The 24,479-nt window shown below is 38.8% G+C and overlaps 1 protein-coding gene across 1 annotated transcript in view; it reads right to left on the reverse strand.

Annotated features, from left to right (window-relative positions):
* Nucleotides 1-24,479, reverse strand: part of LOC126154588 (uncharacterized) — a 114,051-nt gene that overhangs the window by 18,534 nt on the left and 71,038 nt on the right. The window contains exons 5-7 of the mRNA XM_049916160.1: nucleotides 8,922-9,130; nucleotides 2,939-3,038; nucleotides 1,713-1,871 (exon numbers count right to left, since the gene is read on the reverse strand). Coding sequence (XP_049772117.1) covers nucleotides 1,713-1,871; nucleotides 2,939-3,038; nucleotides 8,922-9,130 — 468 coding nt within the window. The remainder of the gene's footprint in view (nucleotides 1-1,712; nucleotides 1,872-2,938; nucleotides 3,039-8,921; nucleotides 9,131-24,479) is intronic.

A 24,479-nucleotide genomic window follows, 5' to 3' on the forward strand; every position in this document is an offset into this window, starting at 1 on the left:
TAGCTTACAATACATTAGTTCATCCAGTCTTAGAGTACTGTTCGTCTGTATCGGACCATTACGGGTTGGGTCTGATTCAAGAGATTGAGAAGTTCCAAAGAAGAGCGGCAAGATCCATGACTGGTACATTAAGCAATTGCGAGAGCATTACAAATCTCATAGGAAGTTTGAAGTGGGACACACTTTCAGATAGACAGCACGCTAAACGGAAGGGGCTGCTCACTAAATTCCAAAATCTGATCTTCACCGAGGATGTAGAGGATATATTATTACCACCAACTTCCAAATTGCACAATGACCACCATTCAGAGATAAGGGAAACTAGAGCTCGTACTGAGGCGTTCAGACAGTCATTTTTTCCTAGTGCGATCCACGAGTGGGACAGAGGGGTGGAAATATGACTTTGGCACAAATTGTGCCCTCCGCCACACACCGCTTGGTGGCTAGTGGTGTATACATGTAGATACAGATGTAGAACTTCCATACGTGTCTACATCCTTATACCATTGTCTCCTGCATTCATCACTAAAAGTTCACAGCTGTACTCTGTATTCCCACACCAGTGAGAATGAGACTATGTGGTATCAAGACCTATGATCTTATCGTCTTTTGATGCCTCAGCATGTAGTATTTACTTGCATGTCTGGGTGAACAGTCATTTTTAACGATGGACTGCCAACTGAAATTACTTCAAAATAAATTGGCTAAATATGAACCCAGAGTATAGCTGCAAGCATTTGGTGATGAATGTGGAAGACTGTAGTATAAGTATGTAGACAATGTGACATATGGAAGTTTCAGTCAGTGTGGGAGGCATGCATGGCTAGTCTAATTGTTAAGACTGTGGCTCGCGATAAGTGGGAAATCTAGGTTCAAGTCATGGTTTGACACAAATTTTCATATCTTACGTAGTACATCTATACCTACCACAGTAGAAGTCAAGTTATTCACATTTAGTGAATTTATTTTGGAGCAATTTCAGTTGTCTGTCTATGTCTGAAATGTCTGTTCATCCAGACATACAAGTAATGTAAGTAAAGCTGTCATCTTGCTGAAGAATGCTTTGAACACCATAGTGCTTTTCTAGGCATGGTATTGTTGGAAGTAGTATGTTATTGTAGTCCTCTGATATTTGAACCCAGCCATTTTTAGGGGGACCTACAGCTCAATATGGATTCTAAACCATGGTGTAGCTCAACTTTTTCGCCATCAATTAACACTGCCATATGTGAAAGAACTGATATGTGACAGATAAAAATCCTAAGACTGATTGAGGATCAAAGCTGAAGCCTTAGGATCTCTGAGCCACCAAGCCACACTATCAGACTAAAATGTTAATTTCTAGTGTGTACTTATACAAAAATGAATCCAATCACAAATAAAAATGGTAACTATAAGTGAAAATAATGTGCAACTTCAGTTTGAATATTCTTTTCATAAACAAAGTGTTTTTGTCTGTAACAACATTAAAATAGAAAAAAAGGGTAGCTCTATCACCGTGTCAATTTGATGATCCATATTTTTATATATATGACAAAATCCCATGATTTACAGAGTTACTTCATTAAAAGCTCTTTGACTTACATAAATGCAATATACTTTATCTGGTTACGCCTACATGTGTTAAGTAAGAAAGCTATTTTTTTTAAGTATATAAGTGATGCTACAAAACTGTAGCTGTTGAAGCTGTATTGAGGAAAGGTGTATTTTACCTGTGACTGGAGCATCCTGTGTGAAGTCAATATTCACAGATGCATCATTGAGGCGATCCCCACATAATCGAAGACCCAAGCCTGTCACAATTATGTAATCATCAGTGCAGCTGACTGCACCAGCACCAGCTTGACCAGGAGGGACTGTTGGATCTCCATCTGTTGTATCAGTAAAGAAGTTAACTAGGTTAAATCTGCAGAGTTAGTCTAATAAGGTGTGAATGGAAGGATTTTTATATTGCCCCCTGTTGGACACAGTGAAGTAGGCAGTTGAAACAGAATAAAATGGAATACTCTTGACCAGATATAAATGGAATTGATTGTCACATGTTTCACTGATGCCAGCAGTTATGCTGTCAACAAGTGATATATATGAGAGGAGCGGCAGCAGCATCTCAATAATCTCGATCGTGAACTGTTGTAAGTGTGTCCAGTGAGCTTCAAAGGTGGGGATAGATGTTCTTGTTAGAAATTACTATATAACTATACCATAGCAGTTTATCCTTTATTTATCCTTATTGTAATATTCTTACTGTCCAGTAAAATTTATGAACTACAACCATGCTTTATGAACTGTGGCAGTGACTGTCTTATGGAATCCAGAAAACTGAACTTAATTTCATTTAACTGTCTTGTCTGTGATCACTGTAAGACAAAAAGGCATTCCCCTACCCCTTGATTCCAATATTTGTGACACCTATTGAATAGCTTGACTCAATCGCTTATATGTTCCTCATTAGCTATTCTGGAAGATAAGAAAAATCAGTTTACGTTTCTTAACCCAAAGCTATCAATGGAGTTTGGTTTTTATATTGGCTTCAGTAATTGTCTTAATTGTAGTATAGTACATGTCTATACTTAAGAAGTTGTTCAATATGTTAACTATCCTGCTTCAGCGATAAAATTACAGGTGAGAAGACTAATGTTTACTACATAAAGGTATATCATTCCATTTTAATATAATTAACCAAACTAGAACAGACTCACAAACAAACATAATCAATTTTTCTAACCTAAAGTAGGAATTTGGATTTGCTGAAAAGACTACTGAATTATTGTGATAAGAATGAACTGTTTGCAGGGTTTATTCTAATGGGTGTGACAGGTCCCTTTTGTTTGTTTGTGAAACTTTTAGTAAATGAAATATCTTTCCAATAAGTACTATACATAATAGTTAAGCCAAATGAAGCAACTACAGTATTAATTTTCAAATCCATCACACTTACCCTCATCCACATTGACTAGCTGGAACACATCTTCATTTGTGTATGTTATGCTACAGTAGCCTGCTTCCTTGCGTATACAGATAGCATAGTTTAAGTTGTTCTGCAAATTTATTAATTCTGTTAATTGCTTATAATTAAATATGTAAGATAATGTAAATCCAAGCAAACAACAATTTAAAAACAGCTGTTTAGTTATATCATTGTTTCAAAATGGTTTGATTTTAAACTATATCATAGATTTAAATAGCATAATATGCAGTACAGCTAATAATTAAGTTCAACACTACATACTCATTTTACTACATGGTCCAGTGACATTAATGTGACCATCACCTATGTTTGATGTCTCCTTGAAGTAACCACTCACAGACTGCAAGATGCAGCACTAGCAGTGGGGGGTATACAAAGTGTGTAGGGAGGACACAGAAAACAGTGCAGCTGTTGAGGTAATGTGGAATCAGAGTGACCTATCTGATGTCCAAGACGCCATGATCATTGGTTATTGGGCCAAGGATGGAAGTGTTTTTGAAATGGCTGTGTCGCTTTGGGTAAGGCATACCACGGATAGGAAAATGGCGCCATCCAAAACCTGCACTGAGGCAACTGAGTTACACCATAGGCCATAGATGACAGGGGTGAAAGGTGGCTGTGGTGATGCATATGGGCAGACAGACATACAGCTGTTGAGCAACTGACTACTCAGATGAACCAAGGAGCTACCAACAGTATCACTTCAATCGCTGATCAGCAAACATTGCTGTTTATGGGCCTCCACAGCCGGCACCTGGTCCAGACACCCACGGTGACTGTTGTTCATTGGCAATGAATGCTGGAATTTGCACACCAGTATCATAATTTGACATTCACTGAGTGGCAACAGGTGGCTTTTACAGATGAATCACATTTTATTCTTCTGTGGACTGATAGCCATTGGGTTGTATGAGCAATCATTGGATAGGTCCAGCATTATCAACTGAGAAATGTTTTCATGGCATTCCCCAGATGATCTGAACATTTTGGAGGGCACAATGGTATGTATGTATCTATTCTTGGGGACCATGTGCACCCCAACATACAGTTTTTTTTTCTCCTCAGTACATTAGCACCTGCCAGCAGGCCAATGCAACATGTCACACAGCCGGCAGTGTATCATCATGATTTGAAGTGCAGCAGCCTGAACTGACTCTACTCCAGTGGCCACCAAACCCAATTGATAATCTGTGGGGCCACCTTGATTTTGTAGTTCGTGCCCTGATCATGAATTGAGAAATCTAGTGCAGTTGGCCACGGTACTGTGGAGTCAGCATGGCTCCATAACCCTGTCAGTACCTTCCAGGACCTCACTGACTCTCTTCCTGCACATCTGTGCTGCAAAAGGTGGTTATTCAAGTTTTTGACAGGTGATCACATTAATGTGACTGGACCATGTATCTGTATATTGCAAATAGAACTTTGACATGTTTTGGGGCTATTTACATTTATGGATATTGAAACATAAGTAAATTATGATGCATACACCATTAATGGCATCTTTCATATTTAAGTATGTACACTGAACAATTAAAAACAAAAATAACAAGTTGGCAATTAGCTGTTTAAGTTCTAAATGAGCTGTTAAGCTGAATGTACACTCCTGGAAATGGAAAAAAGAACACATTGACACCGGTGTGTCAGACCCACCATACTTGCTCCGGACACTGCGAGAGGGCTGTACAAGCAATGATCACACGCACGGCACAGCGGACACACCAGGAACCGCGGTGTTGGCCGTCGAATGGCGCTAGCTGCGCAGCATTTGTGCACCGCCGCCGTCAGTGTCAGCCAGTTTGCCGTGGCATACGGAGCTCCATCGCAGTCTTTAACACTGGTAGCATGCCGCGACAGCGTGGACGTGAACCGTATGTGCAGTTGACGGACATTGAGCGAGGGCGTATAGTGGGCATGCGGGAGGCCGGGTGGACGTACCGCCGAATTGCTCAACACGTGGGGCGTGAGGTCTCCACAGTACAATAATGTTGTCGCCAGTGGTCGGCGGAAGGTGCACGTGCCCGTCGACCTGGGACCGGACCGCAGCGACACACGGATGCACGCCAAGACCGTAGGATCCTATGCAGTGCCGTAGGGGACCGCACCGCCACTTCCCAGCAAATTAGGGACACTGTTGCTCCTGGGGTATCGGCGAGGACCATTCGCAACCGTCTCCATGAAGCTGGGCTACGGTCCCGCACATCGTTAGGCCGTCTTCCGCTCACGCCCCAACATCGTGCAGCCCGCCTCCAGTGGTGTCGCGACAGGCGTGAATGGAGGGACGAATGGAGACGTGTCGTCTTCAGCGATGAGAGTCGCTTCTGCCTTGGTGCCAATGATGGTCGTATGCGTGTTTGGCGCCGTGCAGGTGAGCGCCACAATCAGGACTGCATACGACCGAGGCACACAGGGGCAACACCCGGCATCATGGTGTGGGGAGCGATCTCCTACACTGGCCGTACACCACTGGTGATCGTCGAGGGGACACTGAATAGTGCACGGTACATCCAAACCGTCATCGAACCCATCGTTCTACCATTCCTAGACCGGCAAGGGAACTTGCTGTTCCAACAGGACAATGCACGTCCGCATGTATCCCGTGCCACCCAACGTGCTCTAGAAGGTGTAAGTCAACTACCCTGGCCAGCAAGATCTCCGGATCTGTCCCCCATTGAGCATGTTTGGGGCTGGATGAAGTGTCGTCTCACACGGTCTGCACGTCCAGCACGAACGCTGGTCCAACTGAGGCGCCAGGTGGAAATGGCATGGCAAGCCGTTCCACAGGACTACATCCAGCATCTCTACGATCGTCTCCATGGGAGAATAGCAGCCTGCATTGCTGCGGAAGGTGGATATACACTGTACTAGTGCCGACATTGTGCATGCTCTGTTGCCTGTGTCTATGTGCCTGTGGTTCTGTCAGTGTGATCATGTGATGTATCTGACCCCAGGAATGTGTCAATAAAGTTTCCCCTTCCTGGGACAATGAATTCACGGTGTTCTTATTTCAATTTCCAGGAGTGTACTTATAGTCCACAACATGATTATTAAGATCCAGCAGGAGTGCTTTTAATTACACCCTAATGAGAATTAAGAGGAGTGACGAGCACAGATCCCAATGTCCATTACCATGTTTATTCATTCATTCATTCACCCATTTGCTGTGTTATGTACTTCCCATTAAAAAATGAACTTAAACATATGTGGGATAATTCAAAGTATACATTAATGAAACAGAAACAATACTTTGGACTTAATATGTACTGGTACCCTGTGTCACCAGGTAATTTCCAAGATCACTTGCAAGGGATAAATATTGAGTGTGCAACTGTCATCGCAGCAGATATTGATTAGTTATTGCTTCTGTTTACAGTTTTGATAACACAACATCTTATAATAGTGAACCTTGTCAGTAGTGCTCTACATATGAGTGAATGAAGTTGGTTCTGTGTTGACTTGCACTCTTCTTAAGCTGGCAGGAGTTAATTCCAAGACTATAAAAATTGTTCAGACTTTATTTAGTTCAAAATTATGATTTTAGGTATTGCATGCACTACTCTTACCTGGCAGAAATTAGTTCTGAGACTGTACTGTGGAAAGTGGTTTAGACTTCATTTAGTGCCAAATCACAATTTTAAGGAATTGTGTGGATATCATGGGTAGACATGTGTCAAACATGGTGAAAGATATAGTCAGAGTGAACCCATGCTATGGCAAACCAGGATTGCTCCTGGCTGTGTACAAGCACAGAATTGTCAGTGATGAAGATCTGCATCATGAGTAAGGTAAGTTAAATTTAAAATAAGTATTTTTTGGACATCTTTTGTTGTTGTTGTTAACGCTGTAAATGAAAGGATATCTGGCACTACAACAGTCTTGTGTTCGATCGTTGTTGCTGTCAGTGCTGTAAACAAAGGCAACATCTCATGCCATGAGAGTAGCATGCTCAATGTACACTACTATGACAAAAGTAATGGGATAGCAATAAACACATATACAGATGGTCATAGCATTGTGTACACAAGCTATAAAGGGGCATTGCATTGGCAGAGTTGTCATTTGTACTCAAGTCAATCATGTGAAAATGATTCCAATGTGATTACAGCCACATGATAGGTATTAACAGATTTTGAACACAGAATGGTAGTTGGAGTTAGGTGCATGGGACATTCCATTTCACAAATTGTTAGGGAACTCAGTATTCCAAGATCCACAGTGTCAAGAGTGTGTCAAGAATACCAAATTTCAGACATTATTTCTCACCACAGACAATGCAATGGCTGATGCCCTTCACTTAGTGACTGAGAAAAGCAGTGTTTGCATGGAGTTGTCAGTACTAATACACAAGTGACACTATGTGGAATAACCACAGACATCAATGTTGGATTTGTGATGAATGTATCCTTTAAGACATTACAGTGCAATTTGGCATTAATGGGCTATATCAGCAGATGACCAATGTGAGTGCCTTTGCTAACAGCATGAGATTCCCTGCATAGCTTCTTCTGGTGGTGACTCCATAATGATGTGTGCTGTGTTTACATGGAACAGACTGGGTTCTCTGCTCCAACCAAACTGATCAAGGACTGGAAATGGTTATGTTCAGCTACTTGGAGACCATTTGCAACCATTCATGGACTTCATTCTGAACAATTTGAGCAAACTATTTGGCCTCCCAGATTGCATAACATGAATCTCATTGAACATTTATGGGACATACTCAAGATGTCAGTTTGTACACAAAATCCTGCACCAGCAACACTTTCACAATTATGGACAAATGTAGAGGCAGCATGGCTCAATATTTCTGCAATAGACTTTCAATGACTTGTTGAGTCCTTGACATGTACTATGCCAGGCAAAAGGAGGTCCGACACAATATCAGGAGGTATCCTATGACTCTTTCCAACTCGGTGTATATCACTTGCAAGTGATCTTGGACATTACCTAACGACAATAAACTATCGTATGCTGTTTAGTAGTGTTTGTGCTTATATTAGGTGAATGTAACATAACTAAATTAGGAGTGCAACTACTTTGTAAAAAGCTGCTGCTCCCTTAGTTATATTAAATAATTACAGTAATTAGCTCCTATTGCCCATAACCAGGTAACACAAACCAGAGCCATAAAACCTGGACTATAGAGCAACAGGAGTGAGTCATTAGGTTGGATGAGTCTTGTTTCACACTGTTTCCAATTTCTGGCTGACATAATGTTCCAAGAGTGGATGATGATTTAAGCAGCCATTTTGTGGTATTCCACAGGCCCCATGGTTACTCTGCAAGACTGCATGACTGCCAAGGATTATGGGGTCATTTTGGCTGATTAGGTCCATCCCATGGTACAATGTTGTTCACCAATGGTTATGCTATGTTCCAAGATAACAAGGCCCCAGCTTACATCATGCAGGACTGGTTTTGCAAGCGCAAGGATGAATTGTCACATCTCCCCTGGCCACCACAGTCATCAGATCTTTAATATTATTGAGCTTTTGTGACCTACTTTGGAGAGATTGCTATTCACATTCGTCATCGTTAACTGAACTTGTCACTATTTTGCAGGAAGAATGGTACAAGATTGCCTTGGAAACCATACAGGATGCATATTTATCCATTCCAAGATTAGTGAAAGCCGTTCTGCATGCCAATGAGTTTCCTTCATCATATTAGGCCTGGTAATTAGTTGTGTTTTTGGTGTTTCTATATCTTTGCCTTCTCCCTGTAGTTTCTTGATGAGAAATAATATGTTTTTCATTCACAGACCTTCCACCACTAACCTCTGTCAAATGTAACTCTTTATACCTGCATGTTTTGAGGTCTTTCATGACACCTTCACAGGACCTTGATAATGCTAACATGCAAATTAATTCATATATGTTGTAGGAATGACTTTTTTTTATCTGTAATAAGCCTTTTCTTACGTCTATACAGATTCTTAAAACAGTGGAAACCTTACCAAATACCCAGCATTTGGTCCCTCATAATTGAAACTGTGGAAAGACCCTCTGACACCAACATAATACTGAAGGCAGTTTCGTGGGCTCTCCAGACGGTCTCCTGGTCTTAATTGAGTTACTTTTATCTTGAATCGCCGTGGAAAGTTTCCTCCACCTTGTGATACTGACAGCTGAAATGGACCGTTAGAGCTGTCAACGTCCATGTATACTGCAGCAGAGAACACGGAAAAGGATTAAAACAAAATCATTACAAAACTAATTGTTCTGATTTTATGGTATTAATAAATACAGGAGCAAATATTTTCTAGATTTATATCCCGATTCACAAATACATAAATGCTGGATATATTACTCAGAGTAAAATGATAAAGTGGGAGTGAGTCACAGAATGGCAACTCATTGATACATATAATCTATGCCTTCCATAAAATACCCTACTCCAAAAGCTTGTCAACATTGTGAACATAAGACAACATAACACAATAATTTCTTATTTAAGCATCACCAAGAAAAATTGCCAATGATACAGTATCAAATCATTGCTACTATTTTGTGATTAACATTGCCTGCACTGTCAAAAAGACAATGAGACTATGTATAAGCAAGGTCTTTTGTATATTTGCCCACAAGCTATACCATTACTTACTTGTACATTAGCTTTAATATCTTAATCACTTTTAGTACTTTTAATGTATATATTACTGGTATCTTCTTTCACAGTGCTGAACATGCCAGTGTTCCGTTTTTGTAATAGTTTTCTCTTTCAGACTCATTAGGTAAGTTGATTTCCACTATCTTACATTCAGATACACTGATGATGTTGTTAAAGGCGAGAATTTTAAATAAATGATGTGGAAAATTTGTAGCATCATGTATAAGAAAAATTTAATGAGAGAAATACATTTAGAATTTATTATGCCAGTATATAAGTCTTTATAATGACAGCTAATCCAGCCCAGACTTGGAACAGCTCCCTGCATTACAAGGACACACAATAGAAATTGTGCAAATATCTATCAATGTTCCATAATGAATATGAGTCATGGCACTGTGCTGTCATAACACTGCTGATGCTCAGGCTGATAATTAAATGAATAAATTAATTAAGGATAATAATTCATAAAAGTAATTGGCTGGAAAACATGTTAACTGATGCAGCATTTTACTACACTAAGAATGGTGAAAACAGTACAGCAATTGGAGTATATATTGTGGAGATATATGAGTTTTAATTCAAGAAGTTACTCAGCAGCAGCTGGAGCATGAGGAAGCCAGATAGTATGTTCAGTAGCAGGCATGGCTGGCAGCCTCAAGACGGCAGGCTAAGCCATAGGGATCTGGAAAGTGGAGGTACAGGTGCAGGGATATTTAAAAGGAATCCGAAGTAAAAGTTAGGATGTAGTTTCAAGGGTGGTGCACCTCTCCACTTTGGTTACTATGGTTGAGTCCATCAGCATACCCAGCCCAAAGGAAATATTATCCATCTTACTTTTTACTGTGGAGCATGTAGAGCAATCACAGTATGTATTAAAGTAACATTTAGAGTTTGCCTCTAGGTCAGAATATCATAGCAAAGTTAATATTTGGCAAATTGTAATGTCTGAGATCACTGCCACCAAGGATCAGTAGCAGAGGGGTGACACACCATTGTTAGGAGAGACATGGTGTGCAGAGGGGACCGGACATATGTGTGCCAAGTGTTACTCCATCAGGAATGCACAGTAAGATCTGGTAATGCTCATAATGTGCTACTGACATGGTCTGCTTAAAGTCATATAAGCAATGGATGTTATGAATATGTTGTAAATATATTTGTACTGGTGACAAACTGCTGAACTTAGACATGGGTAGTTAATGAGCAAGGCTTATGACATGTGTGGCCCATCACTTCTGAGTATGAAGGTGGAATGGGCATAGTGTATTGGTAAGCTGTTAGCTACTCAAGTGCTATGATATTGTTGTTGATGATGATCTTTTGGTTGTGGCTCATAATTTAATTGAATTAATTGAACTGGTCACTTTGGAGAACATCTAATTAATTATTTCCAGCTTTCCAAACTATCCTGGCAAGGTGTGATAAGCCCTACATGGCAAAGAGCGTTAATGGCATCTCCCCAACATAGATTAGCTGTGTTGAGGCATTTATAAAGAGTAAATTATTATGAGTGTGAAGTTTTACATGTGACCTCTGTACCACTGGCATCAACATATTCATGTCTGAACAAGTTCTGTGAATCTTCATAAGTGCTATCTTTGATTTTGTATCAGTATGAATGCACACTCACTCACTTTGGGGACACTGGGCCTTAATAATATTACCAATTCTTACCAGAATTAATTTCTCTTTAGTTATAGGTGTGGTAATATTCCCCAAATGTTGTTGTGTTCCAAACTTAATTAGGCAGAATTCGCACGTTGGAGTGCAGCATACTGATATTTGTACTGGAGGTAAGAGCAGGTGATCTGACAGGTTAAGAAAGTGCAGCTGGCCTCCAAGGGCACAGCACTGACAGATAGGTCAGTATCAATAGAGGGGCATATTTCTCTGTAAATTAATGCTTTCTAAAAGAGTCCAACAGTATGTTGTCAATCAGCATTTTATGTTACAAATTCTCCAGAATTGGTCAAAGTAAAATTTTCTGCATTCATTAGCCACACACTTTAAGAATTAATCTGACTATGAGAGATATTAGAAATGTTTTAAATTATGTACACTGCTTCTTTTAACTGTATTCAAATAGGGCTGCCAATAACACATTTTAGATCTTCATATGATAGAATATTATATTAATGAGAAATAAAGTATAATGTATTAATGAAAAATAATGTATCAGCGAAATTAATGTGTTATACATAAAGATCATCCTAACTCAAACAGCAATTATGACATTACTCACATCAGCACAACTGATCTGAGCACATTATCTGTATATGTCACATCATGAAGCACTTGATTCAGCCTTCAAATATAATAATGTACCATACCGATATCTAAATACCACATTTCACAGTTTTTCACTGACTTCAAACTATTACTAAAAACCCATCTTTCAGGATGTGTATTAAGAAACAATGATATGTGCACTCATTACATAAGCCATTGGAGTGATCAGTAATTTAATCCAAGACTTTAGCACGTAGTATTATGAACAGAAACTTTAGACACAAGCTTTGCTCTCCTTACTGTCTAATGACTTTGATGAAAATTTCTTCCACCACAAGAATCCAAACAGGCTGTTTCCAAGGTGGGAGCATCCAGAATATCTTGTCTAAACAACTTTGGGTATCAGATCACATAGTAACACCAAAAGATACTCTACAGTCACTACATTCTAATGTGTGCTCAATTCAGTTCAATTTTTATTATCACATAACATGCCTTATACAATCAAAGATTGTGACATAGGTGATGTCAGTTTTACGTTATATAAAATAATACTAAAAATAGACAATAAACTAGTAATGCGTATGGTGTAACATCTTCAAAGAGCTATTTTAATTACAATTATAATGCATTGTTGCCATTCAAGAAATCTTCTACACCATAGTAACATTTATCTTTCAGATATTTCTCCAGGTCTCTTTCGGTACCTTTTACATTTGGGTCATCCATATCTTTCCATAATTTATTTACAAATTTCATGCCCATATAGTATGGGGTTTTTTCATATGATTTTAAATGGTGGGTAGGTGACATGTAGCTCGTTCTATATCTAGTATCATATTGATGCAAGAAGAAGTTGCCCTCAAAAAGTTGTGGGTTTCTTTTCGTGAAAGTGAGAGTTTCATAGATGTAAATGCTTGGAATGCTCATTAGATCTAGTTTTACATATAAAGGTTTACAATGTTGCTTTGGTTTTGTTCCCACCATTGCTCGGATGATTCTTTTTTGTAGTCTAAAAGCTCTAAGTAAATTTGTTTTTTCAGACCCCTAGAAAATTATGCTACTCCTAATGACTGAAACAAAATATGCATTATATACAGTTTTTCTTACAGCTAAATCAGTAATACTATACAAGATATTCATAATATATACAAGGCTATTCAGTCGACCCAGTATGTTGTCCACGTGGTGACTCCATAACAGGTTTTTATTGACTAATAAGCCAAGGAATTTGACACAGTCTGCAGTCTCTAATTTTTTGTCCATATACCTTATTTCACTTATAGACTGTGCAGATTGTTTTGTGGTGAAATGAACAATTTCTGTTTTTGTAAAATTTAATGACAAGTTATTGTTTTTGACCCATGCCTCCACTTCCCCAAGTGTTTGTTCAATATGACGAATTAGGTCTACCTCATTTTTACAACAGACAACAGCTGTTGAGTCATCTGCATAGAGGATAGTATCAGACTGGACCTGACATGGCATATCATTAATATAATACAGAAAAAGTAGTTGCCCTATTATTGAGCCTTGTGGAACATCTAATTGAGTGTGTTTCCAGCCAGAGAGAAATTTCTTGCCATTGATGTTAATAAGTACTCTTTGTTTTCTGTTTGCCAAGTATGATGACATCCAGCTAAGAGATTTGCCTTGAAAACCATAGCGTGCCAATTTTTGGAGAAGCAGGTCATGATTTACTGTATTGAAGGCTTTGGACAGGTCACAAAAGATGCCTGACACACACATTCTATCATCAAGACATCTGCTGACTTTTGTGACTAATTCATTTTATTGCATGGATTGTGTTGTGGCCTTTTCTGAAACCATGTTGATTACCTAAGATAATGCTGTTAGATGAATTGTGGTTTTCGATCTGATCACATGCAGCTCTTTCAAATATTTTTGAGAAAATTGGTAACAGTGTGATTGGCCTATACTTGCCCAATTCATCTTGTTTGCCTTTTTTATGTATGGGCCAAACTTCTGCCTATTTTAATCGATCTGGGAAACATCCCTCATCAAAAGATTGGTTGATTTTGAAAGAGAGTGGATATGCAATACTGTGACGGACTATTTTTATTATTTCAGTGGGGACCTCATCCCACCCAACAGATTTTGAATTTTTTAGGGACATTATGATTTTGATGACATCTGAAATGGAAACATGAGAAAACTTAAAACATGGGCAATTGCTGTCTGTCATATTGGGCTTTGTTTTTGGTGGTGAACAGTCACCAAATTTGTTACAGTTTACGAAAAAGTCATTGAATGATTCACAAATGGCACTGGGTTCTGTAACAGCTCTACCATTTATCACTATTTTAGAAGGGCATTTTCTGTCTGCCTCACTGCCAACTTTGCTTCTTATAACAGACCAAACAGCTTTTGATTTGTTTTTTGCATTTGAAATGAAGTTATTATTCGCAGTATGTTTTGCTAGTTTAACTATTTTGTTGAATGTTTTTTTGTATGTGCTTACATATTTAAGAAATTGAGGGCTTCAATTTACTTTTACCCCCATATGCAGTTTCCTCTTAGTAGCACTAGACACTCTAATTCCTTTTGTTACCCAGGATCTACTTTTTTGGGACCTGGTCCTCACTGTTACAAAAGGGAAGCCTTCATTGAATATACCAAAGAATTCAGTTAAAAAGTTTTTGTAATTGTCACTTGTGGAAGTGAATTTGCTGACTGTCCACTTGGTTTGGCTTAGTTTTTTGCAAAATACTTCCACATTTTCTTGACTGAAATTCCTACATCTTTTTGTTGTGCACACTGAATTTTCCTTCGGTAGTGACACAAATAGCGCTTTATGGTCTGATACTCCTAAATCTAGAAGAAAATTTTCTTTTACATAATAATTATAGCTACTTATAATATTGTTAATACATGTTGCAGAGGTTGCTGTAATTCTTGTATACTGATGAAAATTGAGATTTAGCCCATTTGTGGCTACCAGGTTCTTTAAGTGTGAAGAAAATTTGTCATCAGTCCTTACATCTATGTTAAAGTCAGCACATATAACCACTTTCTTGTACATTTTCTCACTTTTTAATTTATGTAGCAATGTATCAAACTTACCTAAAAATACAGAGCTTATATGGTACCCAGAGGTACGATATATGTTGATAATTAATATGTTATACTCTTTAAGTTCTATACAACAACTTTCAAATGTACCTTCTTCATTCAGATGGCTAAAATTCTGTCTGATATCATAGTCTACCATGGAATGAAATAGTATGCAAGAGCCTCCATACCCATTGGTCCTACAAAAGCTGGTAGCCAGTTTATAACCTCTAAGTTTATTCAAGAGACTGATATTTTCAGATTTTAGCCAATGTTCATTAAGGCATATTACTTTCACAGATTGTTTCACACTTTCTAGCAAAATTTCTATATCATAAAGCTTCCTGATCATTCCTTCAGACAGACCTCTGATGTTTAAGTGCATAATGAAATTACTACTGCTGGTTTGTACATGGAATGATGGGGGATCTGAGGAAGAGCTCCCAGACTCAAGATCAGCTCTTAAATGTAAAACTATATCTAGAAGTAGTCACTATATTGATTTTTTTTACTTCGTACACTTGAAGACAGACATCAACTATCTGGTGAAGCCAACTCCCGAAGTTTCAAGAACCAGTATTAAGTGAATAATCTAGGGATATACTACAGTCCTCTGTGTATTCCTTCCATAGAGAGCATGAAAACAAGATCAACTATTTGCAGACATATTGAAGCAGTCATTCTTCCCACACTCGAAATGTGAATGGAAAGGGAGAACAAACCCGTAATGGGAAGTACCCTCTGCTCTGCATTTCACAGTAGTATGCAGAGTGAGGCAGTAGATACATATGTAGACACATAAAGGAAGAGTTTTGCAAAGAAGTAAAGAAGTAAATGTGCATTATGCAGTTTTTATGAAGTAATATTTCTACTGGAAACTCACACCACTTTTCCTTCAGGAAAAAGGTAAAATTATATTTTAATAACAATAACAATAACCCATTACACAACAGAAAATGACAAATCTGTAGTACAGTATGATTAATAACAAAAAGTACAACATGTGAGCTTAATATTACAATTAACTAGTGAACCCAGCAATGCTCTGCAATTGCTAAATATGTATGGGAGTGGGATATACATCCTAAACTCCTTCCTCCCAGTCTCTGTCTTTATAATCCTCTTCCACCTTTCTTTGTCCATCTTCTCCTCCTCCCCCTCCCTCTCCATCCCCTCTTCCACTCTCTCTCTCTCTCTCTGTCCATCTCCTTTCTCCCCTTTATTTGACCTTGAGCCTTGTTTATTGTTACTGCAAACAAAACCATCAATGGTAACTGATGTTCTTAAAAATAAAGGGGAAAATCAGTTGGGGTCATTGGTATATGGGGTATGAGAGTGATCTATCCATCTGCTATCTGCTGGATCTGTGAGGATAGAAGTTTCAATGAAAGTATTTCATGTGCCATTAATCTGCAAATGGGTAGGATTATAAAGTTTCAGGTGATTCAGGTCCTGTAGCAGTATTCTAAATATAAGCCAATAAGCCATAAATATGACGTTCTTAATTTCTGTGAAACCAATAGTGAGGAAGAAAACAAAACAACAGATTGTTATGTATAAAATTTTTGCCAGAAATTAAAAATAAGGAGAAAGAGCAAATATGGGAGAAACAATTTGTCTAACGGCTTAGATGTCCCATTATCATCGTTAAAACTGTCTGCAAGAAAGAAAACGAAACCACACATTTTTGCGGCACAGTGCAGTATTTTCTTTCTTGCAGTTGGTATTAACACAAAACCTGTACATTTTTGTTTAAAAAAGTGCATAGCCTGAGTCTTTATGAATGTTTATTAGTGTATAATGTAGAAATTTGAAGCAAATTGGTCAAACATTTTTGAAATTATGGTAATTCCTTTTCTCTATTATATATTATGAAAAAATATTGTTGTAAAGTTCTTGTAGAACTTAAATACTTTTGGAAAAAAGGACACGACACAGCAAAAAGCAGCAGTGTTGAGTTGTTGACAGGCACACACAAAAGAAAGAGAACTTCCTAGCTCTATATACATATATATTTACACATTTAAAAATATATACCCCATATCTGTCCAAGTGTTTATTACAGTACTGTAAAAAACTGAAGTAAATCAGTGAAGAACTTTTAAAGATTTTTGCTAACAATATTTTCCCTTTATGTATATATTTATGTACCATGTATATTAGAAAAATATGTACCATATTTTCTTCCAAATGTTTGTTAGAATATCATGTAAAATTTGCAGGAGATCAGTCAAGAACTTTTCAAGAGTATCAGAAAGAATTTTTTTCCTTTATATCACACACACACACACACACACACACACACACACACACACACACACTTCCCCGAGGGACACCCGAAGTTACTTCTATGTCTGATGGTGACTCTCAGGAGTTCTTTCAACACACTAATTTGCAGCAGCTGCCAAGTGTTTGACAGTGGTAAGCATGATTTTGACCTGCTTATGAACATCATCCCATCTCATGTTCGGGAACAGCATTCACAGTGGAGCTGCATTTTGGCTGGTGCAATGTATTACAAGGCAGTGAACAAATAACTTTAAATTAAGCTTGCTGATTATCCTTTAATGTGTTGAGCTAAAAAGTTGTTAGTTCCATACAAGAATTGAAGCAAATACATAAAATGAGATTTCTATTAAGGCAATAGAAAAACTTTTGGAAAAATTGCTAGTTTTCTAAAACATTTTGAGGTTAATTATAGTTATCAAACTTGAAAACTGAGTTAATTTATGTTAACTGCAGATAATATGCAGAGCTGCTCTACCAGATGTAACACTATATGTTAGTTTCAATATCTGCTATGGTAACTAAAATACCGGCACCGATTTACTATAAATTGTTCATAGATTATGCAAAGGACAATGGTGGATTCCAAAAATTCTCAAAAATGCATATTTATTTACGTTGATAAACAATGAAATCATGGGTGATGTATTCCTTAGCAGAACTGTGAACGACAAATGCTAATTTGCTACAAAATTAATTATGTATCCAAAACACTGGTAACTTATGAAAATATAGTTTTGTACACACCTGAAAAGTTTCCAAAATAACCTATTTCTCACGTAATTGTACAATTCATTTCATTTCAATCTCTTTACTCATCTGTTAACAATGAAATTAGAAGATGATTGTTTTGAAAGACGATGGGCCTACTGTTCTCAAAAATTTTACAAGAGATCAGCTAAGTTTAAGCCTGTAATTGACAATAGCAATACAAGTTTATCATGGCACTTGTGACTGTTCGAAATTTCACAATACAAACAGGTATTGATACAATCAATGAAAAATAATGCAGAAGCAACACGAACAGTAAAATATGGGAATCGAGAACTTCAAATCAGCACAAGAATCTTGTATACACAATGCCGATATCACACAAAGGAAAATTCTGAAATTGGCTTTTATGTATAAAAAAGGTATGTACTGCATGTTTTTTACACTTAGCTGTTTCTGTGCAAGCACATTTTCTGCCTGTCACAGATAATAATGCTTATAATTATGGTAGTGTGGTATAGACAAATTTCTTTATGTCACAGAAGGTGTGGGCAGCTAACCAGTTACATAGCATTTTGAATGCCAGTTCAGGAATATCTTCTACAGCTTGTGAAAGCTTATTAAATAATTTGTCCCCTATGAATTCATACCTGTTAACTACTTTTGATAATCTGTGGTACAATATGTATATGTGTCTATTGCTTCTGTAGCTGTGTACATTTTTCCTGCATTTTGCTTCTGGCAGCTTCTTCTTTGCTTAAATTAACCCTAGTGACCCTAGTGAAAATTCATATAGCTTAAATTAAAACATAGTTCAAAACGGGCTCCAAGCACTATGGGACTTAACATCTGAGGTCATCAGTCCCCTATACTTAGAACTACTTAAACCTAACTAACCTAAGGACATCACACACATCCATGCCCGAGGCAGGATTCGATCCTAGCAGCAGCATGGTTCCGGACTGAAGTGCCTAGAACTGCTCAGCAAAACATAGTTCATGTACAAGTTTGCTAGTGTAATTTTTTATTAAGAAAATGAAGGTTTACAATACAGTTTATATGGCAACCTAAAATTACTGTAACAGCTTTCTTTCTGCAGTATTAAGATGTCATGCAGGGTGCTAGAGGTCCCCCATGAAATACTACCATATGACAGTAAGCTACAAAAATTCAACATAGGATCTTCTAATGTAGATTTTTGGTACACACTGCTTAAGCCACCTTCACCTACCATAAACAACTTAAGACATTTTATATTTTGACTACAGGGATTCCTGCAGGGAGGGCATACAGGGGGAGGGCAGTGAGGGCAGTTGACCCTAGTGAGAATTCATATAGTTTATGAATATGAAGAACCTGTGACTGCATGACCCGTACTTTATAACCTAAAATATCTGGAAAATTATCATTAGAATGACCTGAAAATATCAATAAAATGGCATAAAAATGAAATAAAATATAGGTAAAGTGAGTTATAAAATGAATTAGAATAATGAAAAATTTAAAAGGGGTACAACTGAAATTACAAAATGGATAATTATTTTAAATTGCTTTGTATTTTTTTAAAGAATTCTCATTCTTTGAAGATATACAATAATTGTATAATCATTATAGCACTGTTGTGGTGAATACACTCAGCATGCACAAGTTCTTGAAAGGGAGGGAATGTCTGTTGTCAGGCAACACAACCTATACTCCCACAGTGAATTTCTAGTCAGACACCACAACCATTCGACCATGACTGCTGGTCACAGAAACTTCTCTCAACACATGAAACTGCTATCATTTAAAGCAATGTGATGACAGAAAATGCCTAGCTGCACTCTTTTCTGTAGTGCTTCCATCACTACCAGACTAACTGTTATAAAAGTGTTATAATTTTTGCATGGACAGGGACTTGAATCCAGGCTCCTTTGAGTAAGAGCCTAATGCTCTGCCGACTGAGCTATTTGGACCCACAGATTATGGTACAGCTGCATGGTGAACGAGTGATTCACATGTCGTAATTACTGGCGTATGGCTCCAATGACAACTTCACCAACTTCTGCAGATAGAAAATATTTCAACATTTGCTGAAATGATAGGAGTGTGTACTTGCATATTTTCCTTTATTTTTAAAAATAAATTAAAAAATACATAAGAATATCAATTTTCACAAATGGACATTACATTTGGTACAATATCCATAGCAAAAATTGATATTTTTGTTTCAATAACTGCACCTGATGGGAAGCATTAGTGACAGGGATTCTGGAGCAAGTCCCTCCCATTAATGCCCCTCCACTATTATGGCACTAATCTTAGATACACCTGATACGAGTTACTAACAGTAAGTGACACAAGAATGATAAGCAGATGAATCATCAATTTATTTTTGATGTGTATGAATACATTCTTGAGCGACGTTGTTGTATTTTTCCTAGAGGCATGCATGTTGCTCTTAGAATGAAATTTTCACTCTGCAGCGAAGTGTGTGGTGATATGAAACTTACTGCCAGATTAAAATTGTGTGCCAGAGCAGGACTCCAGGACTCAACCTTTGGACCTTTGCCTTTCCTGTGCAAGTGCTCTACCAACTGAGCTCCTCAAGCACGACCCATGACCCATCCTCACTGCTTTACTTCTGCCAATACCTCATCTCTGACCTTCCGAATTTCACATAAGCTCTCCTGTGAGAACACTTGCTCTTGAAATGCAAAGATCCTGAGTTTGAGGCTCAGTCCAGCAAAGAGTTCTAACCTGCCAGGAAGTTTCATATGTTTCTTGTTGACATTAAAAGAATGAATCAACGTATCATAAATGGACATTAACTACAAACCTGTAAAAAAAGGAAGAAAATGTCGAAAATGATATTATGGCAAGTGCAACAGTCAATGGCCAAGATATTGAACATAATATCATTGTTTTATCTTTTGTTTGATTATCTTTTGTATCTTCAGTCTAGCTATGTAAACGTGCCTGTGTTACTCTCTTTCACTGGGAAGAAAAGTGTGCTAAATACAGAAGTCTTTGTTGAAGTGTGTACTATTTATACTTATCACCTATAGTGGTAACCATGACGTGATCTGTTGTGGAATTCCTTTTTTATTCATGGTCTGACACTAGAACAATGCCAGCTGCCACCGCCAAGACAGAAGATCAAGGATTCCCACCAACTGGTTCTTCCTTACAGTCTCCTACTGTTCCTGAATTACAAATTGCCAAAGGCCTAAAAGGCTGCAATTATGGCTGCCACAAGTGGATGCAGTTTTACAGCTGCACATCATTACTTCAGAATTCACTGTTGTCATTTCACAGCTGGACTTGAAAACTATTAAACAAGTTAAGGACTCTGCCTCATCCTTCTTTTAGAGTATTCCGAGAAACTGTTTTGCAGCATTTCCTTGTGCCCCCCAGAATCTCATTTGCAAATATAATGGACAATAATTTTAGTACTGGTGAATCCCCCTCCCAGCCACTCAGCTACTACACCTGCTTTTTTCTTTGGCATGTCCAGAACTCCATCCAGAAATGTCAGTGAAATTATTTTAGTTATATTATATGCTGCAAGCTGTTCACAGAGTTTTGTCCACATTTCCTGACCTAGGCAAATGCTGTGGCATTTGCATGTGATGAAATGGCTAATTCATGCAGAGCAAATAATGAGGTTATGGACCCTGGCCATGAACCGCACACATCTGGCATGCCAAGATATGTTTCACATGCTGGTCACTTGGATGAGCAGTCACCAGATCCAACTATGGAGTGAATCCTCACTGAACTGGCAAGACCAAACACCAAGCTGGCAAATGGCAGTGGAAGAAGCATACAGCCCATTGACAAGCAGCCACCACCCAAATTCGAATGGTGTTGGTTCCACAGATGCTTTAGGCACAATGCTAGATGATACTCAGAATGGCGCAGATTCCCAAATGACAATAGACACATATATGTGCGCATGTCTCAAAAAGGATAAGTCTTGGTGTTTGTGTGGTGTCTATAGGGGATTGATCTCCAACACTATGCCAGACCAGTACACGATACCGAACATGATGGATTTCACAAGCAGTTTAGAGGGTGCCTCTTCATTCAGCATCATAGATTGCACTAAGGCTTTTGCACAGATTCCAATGGCAGAGACGGACAAGCACAAAACCACCATCATGACACCTTTTAGGCTATTTCAAGACAAAGTCATGCCTTTTATAACACCGCTCAGACATGGCAGTGTCTTATAGACATTTTTGTGGACGATGTGGTGTTTTTTTCTGATAATATGAATGAACACATTTCCCATTTGAATGAGGTTTTCTCTCATCTTGGAACATATTGCATCAAAATTAACAAGGACAAGTGCATCTTTACTAAGAACAAAGTGCAATTCTTGGGTTACCTTGTACCAAGAGATGGTATATCTCGTTCTTCTCAGAGGGTCTCTCATATTTTGCAGGTGACCCTTCCCATCACATTCAAAGAGTTATGCAGGTTTGTAGATAAGGTCAATTATTACCAGCAACACCTGCCAAAATTTGCAGAAGTTATAGAACCTATCAATGACCTGCTATAGGGCAAACACACTTCTGGTGTAAGAAAAGTCCCTGAACAGGTCTGGACAAGAAAGACTTTCAAGCCCATAAAATTGTCTTTAACAAAAGCTGTCTTATTGGTCCACCCCATTTCCAGTGCACAGATGGCTTTTTTGGCTGATGCCAGCCAGTCAGTTGTGGGAGCAATGCTCCAGCAATCATTATAAAGAGAGTGGGAGGTCTGTCTACACAGCAAAAGAACTGGAGTGCATTTGATAGAGCACTCCTGCTTGTGTCTGTGTATATGCGGATGGATATGTGTGTGTGTGCGAGTGTATACCTGTGCTTTTTTTCCCCTAGGGTAAGTCTTTCCGCTCCCGGGATTGGATGACTCCTTACCCTCTCCCTTAAAGCCCACATCCTTTCGTCTTTACCTCTCCTTCCCTCTTTCCTGATGAGGCAACAGTTTGTTGCGAAAGCTTGAATTTTGTGTGTATGTTTGTGTGTCTATCATCTTTCTTTTATATATATATATATCTAAAAACAAAGATGATGTGACTTACCAAATGAAAGTGCTGGCAGGTCGACAGACATACAAACGAACACAAACATACACACAAAATTCTAGCTTTCGCAACCTACGGTTGCCTCGTCTGGAAAGAGGGAAGGAGAGGGAAAGACAAAAGGATTTGGGTTTTAAGGGAGAGGGTAAGGAGTCATTCCAATCCCGGGAGCGGAAAGACTTACCTTAGGGGGAAAAAAGGACAGTATACACTCGCACACACACACACACACACACATCCATCCACACATACACAGACACAAGCAGACATCTGTAAAGGCCTTTACAAATGTCTGCCTGTGCCCGTGCCCGTGCATACGCGGACGGACACGCGTGTGTGCGCGAGCGCACACCTGTCCCTCCCTCCCCCCGAGGCAAGTCCCCCCGCCCCCGGGACCGGAACGACTCCCCACCCTCTCCCCCAAAACCCAAATCCCTCTGTCTTTCCCCCTCCCTCCCTCCCCCCAGACGAGGCAACCGTTGGTTGCGAAAGCCAGAATTCCGCGTGCATGCCTGTGCTCGTCCGTGTGTCTATCGACCCGCCAGCGCTTCTGTTTGGCAAGTCCCATCATCTTTCTTTTTAGATATATTTTTCCCACGTGGAATGTTTCCCTCATATATATATATATATATATATATATATATATATATATATATATATATATATATATATATGAATATAATAGAGGGAAACATTCCACGTGGGAAAAATATATTTAAAAAGAAAGATGTGAGACTTACCAAACAAAAGCACTGGCAGGTCGATAGACACACAAACAAACACAAACATACACACAAAAATCTAGCTTTCGCAACCAACGGTTGCCTCGTCAGGAAAGAGGGAAGGAGAAGGAAAGACAAAAGGATATGGGTTTTAAGGGAGAGGGTAAGGAGTCATTCCAATCCCGGGAGCGGAAAGACTTACCTTAGGGGGAAAAAAGGACAGGTATACACTCGCACACACACACACATATCCATCCGCATATACACAGAGATGTCAGGAAAGAGGGAAGGAGAAGGAAAGACAAAAGGATATGGGTTTTAAGGGAGAGGGTAAGGAGTCATTCCAATCCCGGGAGCGGAAAGACTTACCTTAGGGGGAAAAAAGGACAGGTATACACTCGCACACACACACATATCCATCCACACATACACAGACACAAGCAGACATTTGTAAAGGCAAAGAGTTTGGGCAGAGATGTCAGTCGGGACGGAAGTACAGAGGCAAAGATGATGTTGAAAGACAGGTGAGGTATGAGCGGCGGCAGATTGAAATTAGAAATTAGCGGAGATTGAGGCCTGGCGGATAGCGAGAAGAGAGGATATGCTGAAGGGCAAGTTCCCATCTGCGGAGTTCTGACAGGTTGGTGTTAGTGGGAAGTATCCAGATAACCCGGATGGTGTAACACTGTGCCAAGATGTGCTGGCCGTGCACCAAGGCATGTTTAGCCACAGGGTGATCCTCATAACCAACAAACACTGTCTGCCTGTGTCCATTCATGCGAATGGATAGTTTGTTGCTGGTCATTCCCACATA

This window comes from Schistocerca cancellata, chromosome 2 (assembly GCF_023864275.1).
Source record: "Schistocerca cancellata isolate TAMUIC-IGC-003103 chromosome 2, iqSchCanc2.1, whole genome shotgun sequence".
Lineage (NCBI taxonomy): Eukaryota > Metazoa > Arthropoda > Insecta > Orthoptera > Acrididae > Schistocerca > Schistocerca cancellata.